General features: G+C 35.6%; 1 protein-coding gene across 1 annotated transcript in view; it reads right to left on the bottom strand.

The window, feature by feature from the left end:
• Positions 1-17,996, bottom strand: part of AUH (AU RNA binding methylglutaconyl-CoA hydratase) — a 114,111-nt gene that overhangs the window by 57,938 nt on the left and 38,177 nt on the right. Inside the window, exon 5 of the mRNA XM_041486755.1 lies at positions 13,564-13,650. Coding sequence (XP_041342689.1) covers positions 13,564-13,650 — 87 coding nt within the window. The remainder of the gene's footprint in view (positions 1-13,563; positions 13,651-17,996) is intronic.

The following is a 17,996-nucleotide window of genomic DNA, read 5'->3' as shown; positions in this document are numbered from 1 at the left end:
CGCCTCTGCAATCCATACCCCTTTTTTCCTTATTTTGGGTAGATCACTGGGAGAAAACCGCTTGAAGGCGCAGGGTACCCCGAAAAGGTTTTTCTTTCACAGAGTCCCTGCTCCCCATAACCTCCCCAGTTCCCAATCCCTATCCACTTGTTCTAGCCGAAAAGAGCTGCTCAGCCTAAACTGGGGGCTGTGGTGGTCCAAAAAGCCAGCTGGAAAAGGTTAGACACCGTTGGGCCAGTCACGCTGAAAAGGTCAATCCCAAAATTCTCATATGAGCTTAGTGCCAAAGGCTGAAGCCTTTAAGCTCTCGCCCATGCATTAAATTCACTTAAAATGTGCAATATGGACCCACATAACCTGTTTACTACAATTAAATACTCATTTTATCTTTGCTGGCTACCACCAAAAGCAAACATCAAATCAAATGGACTGTTTAAAACATAATCCTCACTGCAAGTGTATTTATTTTAATGCTACAAAACTGCATAATTACTGCTTCATTTTTTAAATTGTTAATTGTCATATTTCTCTTTATCTTTTCTTTCTAACGAAAAAAGGGTGAGGTGTAGTATTGCATTTTATTTAAATGGTATGCTCTGTCTCAGCCCTCCAAAATGTATGGTATATTCTAAGCCTGTGGTCCTGCCCTGAACCATCCTCTATCTGTAATCTCATTGGCCCAAGTCAGATTCCGCGCCCACTTTAATCTACCTCTTAAACCGTGCCAGTGAGACCAGCTGCCCTTTTAGCCCTTTTTCTCCCCTCTTGGCCTTTCCATCCCCTAGGCTCTCCCTCTCCCCCTCCTTCCCCCTCCCTCCCTTCTCCCTCAGTAACCATGCTGTTCCCGCGGATGGGACCCCCAATAAACCCCCATTTAATCAGCACCTTCAAAAGCCGTGTGGAGTCTCCATGTCTGCCTGCTGCTGCCAGCCAACTCACAGCCAAGGGCGTCCTCCAGGGACACTTTGGGGTGCCCCCCCCAAAAAACGAACTACATCAAGTTACCATAGTACATCAAAGGGTGGACTATGAACTACTAAATAATAAGGTAGTTCACACAATTAATTCAGAAAGGATTACTTCATACATCTATTCTAATGTAAAACATGCTTCTTATTCAGTAAATACAGTTCTATTCTGCACATAATAATGTCCCAAGCAAATGCCAATAGTCACATCCTAATGTAACATCAATGCTTAATTATATTATATACAGAAAAGTAAGGTTGTAAGTACAGTAAAGAAATAGAAGGGTCTAATTCAGCTTATGTTATGTCAGCAACAGAGCCAGACATAAGACAAAAACACATCCCTGTATTCAAGATCACAAAAGCAGAGACTTCTAGCTGAAGAGAAGACAACTGCGAACAAGCAAATAAAAATAAATTTTATGTATTAAGTTGTTTAAAGAATAATCTCTTGGCACAGAAGCTGACAAAGCTGGTAAAAAAGGATGTTTAGTGGCCATTCAAGACATGATACAGGTAGAATGACCAACAGGAAAACTGAAAAACTTCAATAAGAGAAAATAAACTTAGTAACATTAGATACCTCAACTAAACCCATTAATAGCTCAAACAAAAGAGAAAATATGACATACAGCAATATAAAGAAATGAACCTGTTTCCTATTCTGCAGTAACTATGAACTTTCATCTCAACTTCAAAAATACATCCCGGGTAAACATACATGTCACATGTAGTTTTAGATTAGGTGGACCAGCAGCCTCTTGTAGTCTTGGGATACCTCCTGTTTTCCTGTGATTCTTCATTACTGAAAGGTGTAGAATAGAGTAAGTAAATTCTCCCACTGTTTTGCCATGAGTACAGAATGCCACAGGGGGAGTGCTTTGCAATTAAGCATATAAAAACATACGTAATCTGTTGGAAGTCATTTCAAAGAATCACAGTTGTTCAGAGGCACCTAATTGTTATTTCACCTTCAAATGACTTTCCACATGATGTCTACTGCTGCTGACTAACAAGGGATTTCCTTTCTGCTTAGAGACCATGATATGACAAACAACAGGCCAGCATATGAATACAGGCACCTGGTCTGGAGGATTTGACCATTAAATAGTTTCTCAGATGTGTGCCATAACACCCACACAGCTGATTCATACTACTGCAGATACTGACATTCCCCAAATAGAAAGCAGAAAATGCCTGGATTCTACTGACCTGAATCATAAATTACTGTTCAGTCTTCTCATTAATTTATTAAGGAAGTTCTTATAAAATTACAGATATGTAAGATAATAGCTGGGAGGAAACAGTATTACATGTGACACTTTCTTAGCAGCTCTCACGTAGCCTTTTTTTATTCCTACACAACCTCAGTTTCTCATTACTGACAAAAAAATAAATGGCCTGATCAACAAGGAAAACCTACCTTCCAAGTTAGAGAAGATGAAGGAAGTATGAAGAATGAATACATATAGTAAAACCAAAATGGTAACAATTCACATATGAAAGTAGCCTTGTTTTTATGAAACATTACATACAGTAGTTTTCACGTAACAGGCAAAAACTCCACTATCTTTAGCTGGGGTCCCATTACTCAAAGGAAGACCTATTAGTAATGCTGACCCCTTACTGTGAGTTCCTGAAACAGGCAGAGGAAGAATAACATGGTTATCCAGAATTCCAGACTTTGTGATTTGTGCTCCTGGTCAGCCTGCATGAACTTCTCCCAACCAGGAAAAATAACTGCAAATTCAGAATATATCAAATTTAAAAAGACCAACCTCCTAGGAGTGTCTCCCTTGCTTGTTTAACAAATTTATACATGTAAGATTTTCTGTAAGCAACTGTACTACATACTCATATAAAGAGAAAAAAAAACCCACTCCTGTGCTAGAAACAAGATTTTGAGTTTTAGACTATTCAGGTGCCAGTGAAGTGTATGAGAATCACCCATTTGTAGCCTGGCAGCTGTTGCAATCAACCTGAAGAATACCTGCAGCACTCCCTTCCTTTACCTAAGATGTAGGAGTCATCATTAAAGAAATAAAATCTACTAGACATACAGTTCTGTTTCTCTAAAAGAAAAGGGTTTGCACTGTTACTGCAGTACCACTTCATGATTCCCATGAATCAGAAAATTCCATGAAAGTCCACTCAAGCCCTAACAATACAAAAATTCTCTACAGATATATTTAGATACAATTAGATATAACGAGATATAGATATAATTAACTTCTTATATCTTAGTTAACTTAGTTATAATTAATTTCTATTTTTAAAGTACTTTTTACAGATTAGGGCAAATATTTTCAATTCAGCTAATTATAGTCGTCAGAATTTGGTATCTACAAATATTCAAATCAAGTCCCAGTTTAAAGCCTGCCTTTTTATGCATTTGATACAAAACATTAATGAAACGAAAGACAGTCACCTTAACTTCCCTCGCTATTCCTGCATTGTCCTGTACCTGGACAATGTTCAAAAAAAAGGTCCTTATTGTTCCTTTCTCATCTTAATTCAGTGGCCTCTGGCAACCAACCTTCAGAAAGAACAGCGAATCAGATATAAACCAGAAGCTTGTCACTACCTCTAGTACCCACAGACCCAGATTGAAAAACCTGACTTGTCTTTAATTATGAGCAGAAGAATTCTTGTTACCCAGAACTAAACTGAAAGTAGTGAGCATACTCTACTTGCCTCAAAAACTGTGAGTATCCATCTAAGACAGAAGTAGGTACAAAATTCAATTTTAAATAACAACACAACTGAATTGCTACAGAACAAAGAAACAGATTGTCCAAGCTAATTATTCCACATGTGCATTTCTGATTATTTGACAAATAAGGCTGATTAGTGAACAGCTTACTACGACAAGCAACTTCAGGGGGCATTTCCAGCAAGTAATTTTTCCTTTTGAATAATGGATTTCATAAATCATAAAGCCAGGAGGATGAATTGTATAAAAGTATTTTGCATACTGTCAGTATTACATGGATTACTAGAGGAAAGTATGCTATAAATTGAGAAAGAGATTAACAGTTCCACAATTTGTTATTTAACTCTAGCGAATAAGAAAGTGTGGCAAATATCTGCTCACATATGTCTACAGTACATGGGAAACACTTAAATCACAGAATAGCTGAGGCTGAAAGAGTCTTCTGGAGTTCACCTTGTCCAGACTGTCTGCTCAACAAGCATCACCTTGAACAGGTTGCTTAAAGTCATGTCCAGGTGATTTTGGAAGAACTCTAAAGAGGGAGACTTCAGAACCTCTTGGGTAACCTGTATCAATGCTCAGTCTCTTCACAGTGAATAAGGACTTCCTGATCTCAGGGAGAATCTCTTCTGTTTCAGTTTGTGCCCATTGCCTCTGGTCGTCAATAGAAACCACCACAGATAGCCTCGCTCCATCTTCAAACACCCTCATATATTGCTGAGATCACCTTGTGAGCTCTTCTCTAATCCTACTTTGCTCAACCTTTTCTCACTGAAGAGATGCTCTGGAGCATTCATCACCTTCAGGGCCTTTCACTGGACTTCCCAGTAGCTCTGCCTTTTACTTAGGAGCCTAGAACTGGCCATAGTACTCCAGTAGTGGCCTTACCTGTGCTGATGAGAGCGAAAGGATTACCTCCCTCAACTCCTGGTAACACTGATCCTAATATAGCCCAGGACACCACCATCCTTCCTTGCCACAAGGGCACGGGGCTATGTCACATTCAACTTGGTGTTCCACCCAGAACTGCAGGGCTTTTTTGTGCTGCTGCTTTTCCTATCATTACCTCCATAATGTACCTGGTACATGAGATTGTTTGCATTTTCCTTTGTAGAAATTATTGAGGTTCCTGTTAGTCTATTTCTCCAGCTTGCTGAGCTCCCTCTGAATGGTAGCAGAACCCATTCCTTACGATTTTACATCATCAGCAAACTTGCTGAGTCTACATTCTATCCCATCATCCAGACCATAAAAGATGTTGAACAGGGCTGAATCCAGCGCTGACCCTGAGATACAGACTGGCTAGGGGCCTTCAAGCAGACTTCATGCTGCAGATGCACAGTCTGGACCCATTCATTTAGCCAATTTTCAATCAATTTCACTGCCTTTTCATCCAGTCCATACTCACCTGTTTCTCTACAAAAATTTTACAAGAGGTACTGTCAAAAGCCTTACTAAAGTCAAGGTAGACAATATCCATGTTTCTCAATCTAACAAACAATGAGAAACAATGTTTCTCATCTAACAAACTTCTCTTTTCATCATAGGTTGGCAGACTGGTTAAGCAACATTTCCCTCCTCTGACTCCACCTTATGACTTCACCTTATGACTTTCTTGTCCCTTGTGTGCCCAGTAGTAGTTTAGCTTCCACATTTAGTTGTTCCAGAACCTCTCCATGGACAAATTTTAATCTATAGATAAGAAAGCTCCCTCCTCATTTCTTACTACACTTATTTAAATGTAGTAATGGAGACTTCAAATTAATAAAAAGAATGGTCACATGCTCCCAAAATATTTAAATACCACTAAGTGCCTGTGTGTAGATAGATTCCATGACTGATGTTCACCCATTAGGAAAGCAAGAAAGGGGGAAAAAGAGTCATATCTTAAGAGTAAGAATGTCAAATAAAGAATTACAAATTTTAGTCTTGTTATTACGAAGCAATGCACTTATTTACATGCCTTTTATCTTTAGCGTATATTTCAAACTAAAAATAGCTTAAACCCATATAAAACTGCAAGTCTATGGGCTGATTCCTACACTAGCATTGAAAGGCTTGAGATCTGTTACTTTACAGAGTTTCTTTATGAACCCAAAATCTCCAAGTTGTCTGGTTACAAGTCATAGAAGAATTTTCAAAAGGTCACAGACATAAATAGGAATTTTGAATCAGCAATAACATTATTGAAACTATGTCCTAGCTTGCATAATAACTAGGAATGAATTTTTACTTTGTTTTTAAAATAATTAAGTTTATACCTAAATATTCTTATTTTGTAACTCAAATAAATTTTTCTTCCATCTCTTCACTACCCCAGATTCTTGATGTCTCTTGGTGATGTGGCTCTTGATTACAAAAACTAAGATCTTTTAACTTAAAAAAAAAAAAAAAAGGGGAGGGGAGGCATAAAGGGCATAAGCTATGCCCTGTGACCGGAAATTAGTGGCGGTCCATGTGCAGTTCTGATAACTGGAATATTCTTTATACTAAGAACATTATGATCACAAAATTACATTTAAAATACTAAATAATTTATGTCACAGGAAATCAGAAAAAAAAAATTACAACACAGCACAGTATCTTGATTTCATTTTTGGGGACCTTTTCCTGAAGAACAACATTGTGATGGCATATAACCTTTGCAATGAGTTTTGTTTCAGGCAGTTACCTTGCCTTGCAAAATCTGTAATTAAGTCAGTGACTACAAGAGTTTCCTTTCATTTTCAGTTGCAAGCACTACTGTCAAAAAAAGATTCTTCTATGGGGGAAAAAAGCTAACAGAAACAAAATACTTAAACAAGTACTTTCATCCATTCTGTAACGCTAAGAAATCCAACCAGCGTATGCAGCAACATTTGAAAGTGGCTGAGAGAGACTATCAGGGTAAAGAAGATCGGTCAAACTATTCTTGCACATGGCAAGTAATCAAATGTTACAAAGCTTTACCTCTCATAAGTGCAAAAATAATGATAAAGTGATTATTCAATTTATTTCTGTATCTCTGTATGTTTCAAAAATATATTCATCTGCAAAAACAATGACACTTTAAAGCCTGAATACAGAATTCTGTGCCATACATTTGCTTGCCACGACCATGAAAGGCTTTAAGGTACCCTCTAATTCCTATGCTTTAGATAAGAAGCTTAATAAACTACAATTGTTGACAGACTTGAACATTACTATCTTTGCTTTAATACCTTCAAAGTTCAGGCAGACAATCAATAACAGTAAAGAGGAGCTGTACAAGAAAACCCCTTATTTTTTAGTATTTGTAAAGAAATTTTCCTTTTTAAAGAAAATGGTTACTGCACATTACAGCTGATTATTAAGCAAAAGATATTAATAAAGTTTTTCTTCCTTTTATTTTGACAGAGGCTAAAGGACCTCACTCAATCCTATTAATTTCCCAGTTTCGTCCATTAATCATTCACTCTCATATATGACATAGAAACACTGGTTGTTTGAATTTAAAAAAAAAGTTTCAACTTTAATAGAGGAATATCATATTCCTTATTTTAAAATTTTCTATTTGTTACTTTATCATGGGCAAGTAAGAGAGACAGTGTGTTCTACATTCTTGATAATAGAAACAGAAACTGGGAAACTAATGGGAATGAAAGAGGGTGTCTAATTAAACCCTTCAGCTACTGTTTTCTGTATCCAATGCTTCCATGATTTTTTTGTACTATAGAAAATCATTTCAATCATCTCTCAGTCTGATAAACAGATTCTTCAGTTTCTTCATATTTACTAATGTTTCATCTTGTAGTCTCATTCTGCCCTCAGTAAGATAATAATGAAGTAAAACCTAGATAACAGAATTCGCTTTCTGTACAAATGAGTGAAAGCTTTGGAAAAAAGAAAAATGAAAATTATTTCTTTTATTTTTTTCCTCTTACTAAATACATTTAAGAACTTATTACTCACACAAAAACCGCACAGCATGTAATCAAGTAGTGGATTTATGAAACACAGAGAAGTTAAATGAATTCAGTTACATTTTTACATTCTACTTCTATAAAAGTCTTTTTTTCTTTCTTAAACAGCACAAAAAATAAAACTCAAACTATTGTCTACGTAATATACACACACAACTATAGTCTCTAATATAATCTCTGGTTGTTAGGAGAATCAAATTAGATATGGTTTTCATTCTTTTAATTGTCTATTTGTCTGATTTACAGTACGAAGATAACACATACTCTATTATTACTACCACTCTTGTTTGACAGAATACTTTACCCAGTCTAGTGCTAAAATATTTTATTTCTAAATTAGCATAATTTAGCAAGTAATAGTTTCAAGCCAATTCATCTACAGAACACTGCAGAAGAAACATTCCCTAATATTTCACAGTAAGCTTTTTTTTTTTTTTCCACAAGCTAGCTTAGTAATATCATCAAGTCAGAGCCTACCTAGGCGAAAGGTGTATTCACTACAACACTTGACAATTCTGAAGTCAAAACCTCGTGCCTGGCCCAATCAGTGAGCTCAGGATTTCTTCAACAGAAGAGCAACATTATGCTTTCAGTATCATGTCAGGAGTTGCTACCCTTTGAATATCAATTTGTTCAAGGAACAGAGCCAGAGAACAAGACAGGCAAAGTAAAGAGCTAACAAACTTTTCTTTCCCATTCAATGATTGAAACATACCATTTCAAACCTGAACAAGGTGAGAAAAGGATAGGAGAGTGTTACCAACACATCCAACATGTACAGTGCAGCTCCTTGGACAGGGAATGGAAGCCCTGGACAGCAAGTGATACTGGAGGCCTGTTTTAACACAGTGCAAACTGGCTATGATGATCTCAATATTTAAGTGAGCCGCATCCTACTCTTGTTACAGTTACCTTTATGGAAGAAAACTTAAAGAGCCATGTTCAGAGTACAGTCTCTTGTCCTCCAGAACAACATTAGGAATTACTACCAGAAGAAAAACTTAACTACTGCTGAGATTATGTTGATTTTTGTCACGGCTGTATAGCAGCAACAGGATCAGACAACACTTACTCAAAGGCTATCTTAAATTAATTCAATATCAAGAGAAGAAATAAATCTACCATTGGAAAACAATCAAGAGCCTAGTGACACACTCAGAACTCTGGCACTCAAGGACTGTATCAGTTATGCTGTACACTTAATCAAACAGGCAACATCATAGCCCAGCAACAGAAATACTAGGCTAAAATCTATATTTCAGTGTCAGCAGCACAGAAAGAGCATGATGCCAGAGGCCAGCTGTTAAGCATGGCTCTGCTAGCTGTAATTTTACCTTTTTCAAATTTGATAGCTATCTGAAATTTCATTCAGCTTCCCAATAAACACAACTCATAGCCTGTATCTCCCTTCCCTAAGAGAGAAATCCACAGTTTTTATCACAGGATTTCCAAACTAGAGTACTACATTTTTAATGGCCAGATCTACTTCCAGCAAACACAGATGGATTTGGTGAATTTGGTAAATTTTGACTGTTCATTCCTAAACCAGGATTTAAAATGCTAATCAAACCTCCACAGAAGCCTCACAGATTCAAACAGTAAAATAAGACACAGCGCTGACCTCATCAATGATAATTCTTGATTATTTTTAAGCCTTCACAATGGGAAGGTGGGGCAACTGTTAGCAGACCAGCAATCAAGTGAAATATTTTATAATCTTGATACCATTCTTGGGACCTCTGAAACAAATTTTTGACAGCCTGCATCCAAAACCAAACTGTAGCATATAACGTGACATCAAAAAAATGCACGTATGCACAATCTTCAATAGTCAAACTAGGAACTTTCTGAAAACAGGATATTTGTCTGAAGGATGAACAAATGCTTTAAGTAAATTAAAAGTCTGGGGATAACTGAAAAGCAGAAGGACAGAAGAAATGTTAAAGAAGGGGAAAAAATCTATAAATATACAACTGTATCTGGTCTCAATAAAATAAAAAGAACATAGTAAAAAACTCAAATGCAAGCAACTGACCACAAGGTGCTTTCATTCCAGATGATCTCATTCAAAGTGGAGTATGTTAAAACTAACCATATCTGACAGAACTATGTATAAACAAAGTTACTAAATATTACCACTTATTAAAGTTGTTTCACAGCTTATGCAGAAAACTAATCAAATATTTTCAACAAAGACCTGTAAAATTTGTTATAACACAACAAAACTAACAGAAAACAAGTAACCTTAGTATTTTAACAAAAAATTCATTTTTACTTCAGAATCTAGGTTCCATCAGGCCATGAGTATAGTGTTTTGTCTCCAAATGTGAAAAAAAAACCAAACAAGCCTGACCACATGTTAATTTTAAGAAGTAACCAAGAAAGTCAGTTTCCAATTTTTATTCCATGTTTATGGATTTGGGAACTTACATCTCCATTCTTTGGAAAAGCTTTGCAAATCAATGACATTTCTCACTTAATAGAGCTTGGAGCTAAATGTCAATTTGAGTAATTGCATGTATTTGCTGAATTAAAATTCTTTCTACAGCTTCAGTTTTTATTTTTATGAAATATGGTGTTTTTATTGAGGAGTGTGGTTATTGCATTCAGCTCCATACATAGCCTCAGTCTGTTTTGCAACTGAAATTCTGAAAGATAACATATACACACTATCACAGCTCTGACCCCATAGCCAGTATAAAGAACAACATGGATTTAATAAGAGGCATACCATAATATGCCTCAATACATATTGAAGATCTGACCCACAATGATAGGGTTTTTTTCCTTCCCAAAGCCTCAAAACGAAGGCTTCTGGAAATCATTGTCATTTGACTTAATTTAGCCAGGCCTGTCTTGTCCTGCTTAGTTAAAAGAGATCTATTAAGGCTTTTCTCTCCCAGTTTCTTTAGGGTAAAGACAGCCTTACATCAGTAACGAAGTGCTTCAAGGCAGAATATAGTAATGGACAAGTAATCTTATAATTCTTACTATTAAAAGAAACAATAACAAAGAAAAAAGTAGAAAAAATCCCAGACACACACACACACAAACCCAACCCCCAAACAACTCCACAATTCTGGTGTCATTTTAGCAAAAGCAACCACTGCTAAAAATAGAGGCTGTTTTCATTTCCCCCTCCCCAACTTAAACTTCCAAGTGCCGCAATTAATGGGGCTCTGTTCAATTTTTTCAGCTATTTTTTAAGCATTTATTTATAAACAAAATCACATTTACTGCAGTCTTACTTCTTCACCCAAATTTAGTAAGAAGTTATAAATTATTCCCATATAAATAAGTGCAGTATGCTTTTTATTTCCAGAAAATTCCGTTCTGCAGCCATATTCCAAAATGATACTCTAGCTTTTTACAGAAGAACCAGTGTAAGGATTTTATATGTAATGACATCAACAGAAACTAAAGAAAGCCAAAGGATGTCAATTCTAAAAAAGTTAAGTTTATCTAGTTGTTCAAGACATAATTAGCCTTTACTGTAATTTGTCTATAAAGGTAACTTAATGGTCTTCTTTCTGAAAATATAGCTAAAAAGACATAACTCCTTACTAGGTCACACATCTGAATACAAATGCAATTATCAAAACATGACCTAGTTCTGAAAAGCAATAAGTAGAATACATTTTAAATGAGATTATAGTATTAAACTCGGATAGAAAAAAAGAACAAAATAGGAGACTGGAAATATTGTTCCCTAGCTACATAAAATTCTGCAGTGGTAAATATTAATTTGAAAATTGTTTCCCCTCTTTAAGTATCTCACAGCATCCTAGTTGTTGCTGGGCAAGAAAAATACCATTATTATTTTCAATTTACAGATTAATTGTTGTGACCAAACACAAATACAATGTCCCTATATTATGTAATGACCTGCTGTAAAATTAATATTCACTTCTATTCATCAGGCATGACACAATGGGACATCATATGCACCCAACCAATCTAACCTCCTGTATATATTTTTCTGATACTGTCTACCATTTCCTGATGTAGAGAATGGCATAATGAGACCCCACCTGGGGTAATGCATTCTACTCTGGGGTCCTCATCACAGGACAGACATTGACCTGCTGGTGTGAGTGCACTCTGGAGTGAGCCAGAGAGGAGGGACACCAAGTTAATCAGAGGGATGGAGAACCTCTCCTATGAAGGCTGAGAGAATTGGGATTGTTCAATCTGGAAAAGAGAAGGCTTTGGAGTGACACAAATGCAGCCTTCCAGTACCTGAAGGGAGTCTAGAAAAAAGATGGAGAGGGACTTTTTACAAGAGTTTGTAGCAACAGGACGAGACAAATGGATTCAAACTGGAAGAGAGTAGTTTTTAGGAAGAAATTCTTCACTGTGAGGGTGGTAAGCTACTGGAAAAGGTTGCCCAGAGAAGCTGTGGATGACCCAATCCCTGAAAGCATTCAATGCCAGGCTGGATGGGACTCTGAGAATGGTCTAGTGAAACTGACTGAGGTAAGTAATTCACTGCAAGCCTTTAACATGACACTGAAAATTTGCTTATATATTCAGTAGTTAAATATTCTCACAGGAACTTTAATGAAGATGAAAAAAAAATCAAACATTTTTCTCAGGGTTTTTCAACCCTGAGGCAAAACAAAGCATCAAATAACTGAACATTTTCCAGTCACTCAGTGAAGAATGCCAAGTCCAAATATTTCTTCAGACTGTAGAAATATTCTCACTTAAAAATCTGAAAATAATTCATTTTTAAAAACCTATTTATTAATCATAAGAAAATCTTGAAACCAGTTGCTCATATTTGAACACTAACAGCAGCTTAAAGTATTTCCAGTAACTTCAAGCCATGGAAGGCTGAAAAATTATTACTTAATGATAAGAAAGCCTCCCAAAATTCTTATGAAGAAAATGATTGTAACAACTTGTTGCCACTTGCTTGGCAATCCAATAAAAGGACAAGTACTAGCATGACGTATAGTATCAGCTGCAGGAAATTAATGATCTATTTACATCATCTAGGTATTTTACAGATTTCGTTTATTTAAACAGCCTTGAGTGTCTACTTCACTTCAAAGACATGACAGTCATTTCAGGACATAAGTATCTTCATGAATTACCTAATCAAAGTTTCATTCTTAAGCAGGTTGTCATTTACCTAAAAAAAACTCCATTATCCATTCATAACATTCTGCCAAATCAAAATGTTACACAGCATTCTTAAAGAAATGCATTGAAATAAATTTCAGAAGCTAAATGTAGAAAATTAATTCCTTAAAACATGGAACACTACACTTCTCTTTTCAACAGATCATATTGACAATAACCTGTTGAAAAGTAATTATATTTAAACTGATCAGCAGAGATGTAGAAATATAATTACTTGTTGGTGAATTCCTAAACTAAAACGTGCAGAGAAATTACTATCCCTAAGAACTGGTACAAGTTGATTAAAATCCAAAACTATTAACAGGTTTTACTACACCAAAACATATTACATAAAATTTTAAAAGACCTTAGTAGCTAAATTTATATTAGCAGCTGATGTTTAGCATGCTTCGAAAATATATTAGACTGTACTAATTATAGAAACCCCAAGAATGCAATTGTAAAACCTGAATTCTAAAGCACATTGACGCCACTGAACAATCCATCCTTTATGAAAATAGCAGGACAAATCATCTCTATTTCAGTTGAGATTTAGCTTCTCTAGCTTTCTTTCAAAAAGTCTAACTCAACTTGGAACATTTTAAAGGAATAAATGTACCATGATTCATATGTATCAATATACTCCATAATCCTTATGGGTTCTTTCCAATTCAATATCTGTGACGTGATACTACACAGTTAGGGATACTCTACTACCTGTCAAGAATTAACTACGCATGTTTATGTCATTCCTTTGATCTAACATTCTCAGGTTAAAGTTACAATAACATTTTTCAAAGGAGAGATTACTTACCCAATTCATTAATAGTTGCTCTTGCTCTGGAGACAAAAGAACTAACTTCACTTGAGTGCATTTTTGCCCTTTCCTTAAGGTCAGCACCTGTAAGTGACATTTCATACATATGTTAGCAAACTGTAAACAGTATTGTAGACACATTTTAAAAAGTAAAATATTTCTTCATTTATAAAAATTTTAAGTGTACTTCTAAACAAGGAGTTTAAATTGGTTGTATAAATTTTCCACAGATTTCAAGGAAAATATGAACTATATATCAAGGAAAGACAAAAACAAAACCAAAAAGTCCAAAACAAACAAACAAAAATGAAATTATCCATAAAAATATTTTCAGTAAGTATATTCTTCCCAGTGACATTTCTTTTTCTCTTATTAAAATAGTTTATGAAGAGTAGCATTTATGCTTATAGTTCATCTGTCATACTATTTTATTTTCCCAACTGTGTCACAAAGTCTGATAAATACATGTTTTTCACATTGTACTCTTGTTATTCTCTTATTGGTACATGATACAGTACATAAATTGCATGATTTTACACTAACAGACTCTATATCTAAATAAAAATGCTATGGTGGACCAATTTTTCAGTTTACTTTCCACTCATTTATTTATATTTATTTTGGAATAGGTAACATACCATAACTTTTTGTTTGTCAAAAAAAAAAAGCCATGTCTTGAAAAATTTTATCTATTTCTTCATGAGTTTATAAAAATTAAGTCTGTTTAATAAACATAGATATGGACAAAAATGTGTTTTTAAAATCTGAGTTATAGGAAAAGCTGACATTTTCTCTCATGAGTGTGTAAAAAAAAGAAAACTAACAGTAACAGTAATAATAATAATAATAATAGCTAAATATAGAAGTTTATCTTTCTTGTAGATGGACAATACATTAAAAAGGCAAAACCTGCATGGATACATTTATTCTCTAAAGAAATGAAACAGTCACAAGGCAACTTGATGTGCATTTGTTCCATTTGGTAAAAATTAACCTATTGATCTAGTCTCTTTGCATGCCTGAAAAGGCTAAAAAAGACAATAAAAGAAAAATGAAAAAAAAAAAAAGGTCTACCCTGAGAATGCTATCCATTCAGGAAGATGCACTGAAGCCAGATTAAGTGAAGACTGTAGCTCAGAATTTTAAATTATGCAGTCATAGGTTTCATTTCACCTTCTAACTTTCTGGACTTAACTCAAGAGAGGCCATCCTGACCCACTTCATCAAACATAGTTTTAGACATACTTTTGTTGACAGCATTAGTTGTAATGCTAAACAACTCTAGGCTAGCTCTGTGAAAATCAGTATCTCAATCTGACGTTTTCTGGTGGACAATCCAGCTGTTGCTTTAAAGTACTATGTCTAATAATGCAGCTCTACATCTTTCCTTCTTCTTCTGTCATAGCAAACCTCATCATTTAACTGTGACTTCTGTTCTCCTTCTATATACGCCAATATAAAAGCAATGAAGCATCAGTCCTGGCTGCATTTGCATATTTCTTGCTAAGTAATGTTAAGCCTAATTTACACCACCAGGCCCTTTGCCAAAAACTTCCAAACAACCTTCTAGAATGTGCCCCAACTGAGACAGTAGGACAGGCCAGTTGCCCAGACAGTACAAAACAGGAATTATTACAGTCAAGCCTGCACTGCAGAAAAATTGCAACTGTTTCCTTAGTAATTCACAATCAATGCATAAAGAAATCTTGCCAGGAACCCAAAAAGCAAACAAAATTTGCACCCATAAATCTGGATAGAACTCCAAATCAAATAAAACTGCAAGCAACTTTCACAAATCCATTTACATATAGAGTTCTGGAGCTAAAAGGAGCTTTTGAAATGTCATGTTTAAGAAGCTAAATGGTAAATTGCTTTAGAAGTTACATCAGCAAGGATGAGAATGAAAAAGTATCATTTACTTATATCAGTTAAAGTCTGAATCTAGCTTCTTCAACTCCATTCAAATCACTGCCTATGTAAGAAACTGTATGCTTTATGTACAAAAACCTCTTTGGCTGTACAATCTGACTCAAAACTTCTACACACTGAAATCCTGCTCACTGGGCATTCCCTTGAAAAACATTTTAAAGAAAATATCTAGCATTACTGCAAAGAAAATCTTCTGTCAATATAAGATTAAAGCCATTTTTAGAGTTTGATTTATTCAGACTAGAATACATGCATAGAAAAATGGACTCAACCAAAAGAAACCAACTCTTCTAAAACAAAAAATACACTGTAGACTTCTTCCATCACTTAGAATACACATTTCCTTGAAGACATTTACATAAATGGATTAAATATGTAACAAAAGCCTTGTTTAGACATAGATTAAAATATAGCTGCTAATTTAAAATTAACAATATAGTCTACTGTAAAGAAATTTCAAGTACATAGCTGATCTTAGTGCCTTAACCAACTTTTGTAAACTAACATTTCCTTTTTTTATGTGTTTCTCCCTCACGAATGTCAAGGAAATGCAAAGAGTCCTTTTGGTAGCCCTTTTTCTATTTTAGCTATCCAAAGAATAGTAATAGTAACTGAAGCTTTTTTAGAGGGAAGAAGTTTAGTCAGAAGCCATTCACTGCACTCCAAAAGAACATATGCCTTGGCATCCTCTAGGTCACAGGAGATGGAATGCCATGAACTTAACACTTTTGTTCCTGTTTTAAGATTTGACTGCTCAAAGAACTATTGATGAATTCTGACCCACATAGCAAAGAACTGTTCACATATTTCTTCAAAATCTATTCTTAAGTCAGAAGTAGAAAAGGTTTTGTTTCTGAAACTAGCCATGAAAGAGAATGCAAGTTGAACCAGAGAATTCGGCTCTCTCAGCTACTAAAACCAAAGACCACCCCTCTCACCCCAGGTTTTCTACTTCAAAGTAGCTGAAAATAGTCTTTGCTTAACTGCTGAAAGCAAAAAAGTAGCTAAGGTTTTCAAACCACAAAAAGTCTAACACAACAAAACTGCGATTTTTCTATGGGCCACAGCTGAAATCTGTGGACAGTTTCACCTATCTGCTCTCCCACATCCACTCCCAACAGACTCCAGTGACTCTACTGTGGGTCCATTCCTTCCCGCCACACTGAACACAGAACCCTCTAAGACCTCCTACCCCAGAGGAAAAGGGCAAACCCAAGCTACTAGGGAGCAGAGGCATATGAACTGTTGCAGTTTTGGTGGTACACTGTAATTATGTCCCCACATCCAGTTTGTACTGGAGCATGAATCATTGTTTTCTCCATATTAAGCTTCCTTAATCTTGATGCTTTGTCCCACTAATTGATTTTAATCCACTCAGAACAGTAACAGAATCTGTGATTTTAGGAGTTATGCTCCCCAGTTCTCACCTCACTGCTCCCAGCATTTTATGAACCACATTTTAAAGCTTGTGAAATGCCATTTTCAAACCATGAGCTGCTACTGCAGGACAAAAGAAAAGTGCCACAGTGAAAGACGACATCAAGACTACCATCAATCACTCCCTCCTACAGCTGTGTTAGCATTCGGTCAGGTACCCGCCACTCTAATCAATTTAATTCACAGAAGTATCACTTCAAAATTTACACAGCAAACTGGTAGAAGAGAACTTTCCTGATGACTTTCAATGAAAAGGTATGTTTGAAAAATACCAATACAAACAGCAGTTGTTTAGTGGTCAGGTGTTGATTTGGTCTTTCCAGATCAATTCTTGAAACTGATGTAAGGAAGATGCATACTGTTTTAAATACCACCTACACTTCTATTGAGGTTGGTCAATCCAAAAGAAAATCTCTGTAGGATTTTGATCCATCACTTCCTCATTTTCCTCCTCCTATACTGGAAGAAAATAGGAAGGTTAGTTTGTTTGCCTTTTTTAACCTTACTTTCCCTAAATATGAGAACCTTGTCATAGTAACTCTCTTTTACATGGTTTCAAATATTTGGCTATTTAATGGCTGGCTGTAATACAGTAATTCTATCAGTTGAGAGAATTACTGCAGCATGTGCCTGACTTCCACTTCACAATGATGCCAGAGAAAATGTTTATTTGAGAAAGCCAAGGGCAGTCCAGCAAGATAGGGATATTGTTGTTATTCACCAGAATTTTCACCTACACATATGTATCACAAGGATGGCTTTTAACTCAGAGAACACACCAAAGGAAACCAACGTTTATAGTGATTACTCTGACCCCATGCCTCCTGCCTTATTTGGATATTTTTACAAACTTGCGAATCAGAATTTATATACTGTTGAGAAGCTATACGTTGTGTTTGTAAAATACATTCCAACTATAAGCCCCACTTTCCAAATAACATAAGTGCCTAGCAATCTTCTTGTATAGACTATGCAACTTACAAAACACACCCCAAAATCTCTAAATTAAAACGGCATAAAAGGTAATGATTTATATGTAATACTTAAAGAATTTACCTTTATTC

The sequence above is a fragment of the Pyrgilauda ruficollis genome, unplaced genomic scaffold (genome assembly GCF_017590135.1).
Source record: "Pyrgilauda ruficollis isolate IOZ18807 unplaced genomic scaffold, ASM1759013v1 scaffold78, whole genome shotgun sequence".
NCBI lineage: Eukaryota > Metazoa > Chordata > Aves > Passeriformes > Passeridae > Pyrgilauda > Pyrgilauda ruficollis.
The sequence above is the reverse complement of the archived record's forward strand: the minus strand, read 5'-3'. Positions and strand labels throughout refer to the sequence as shown.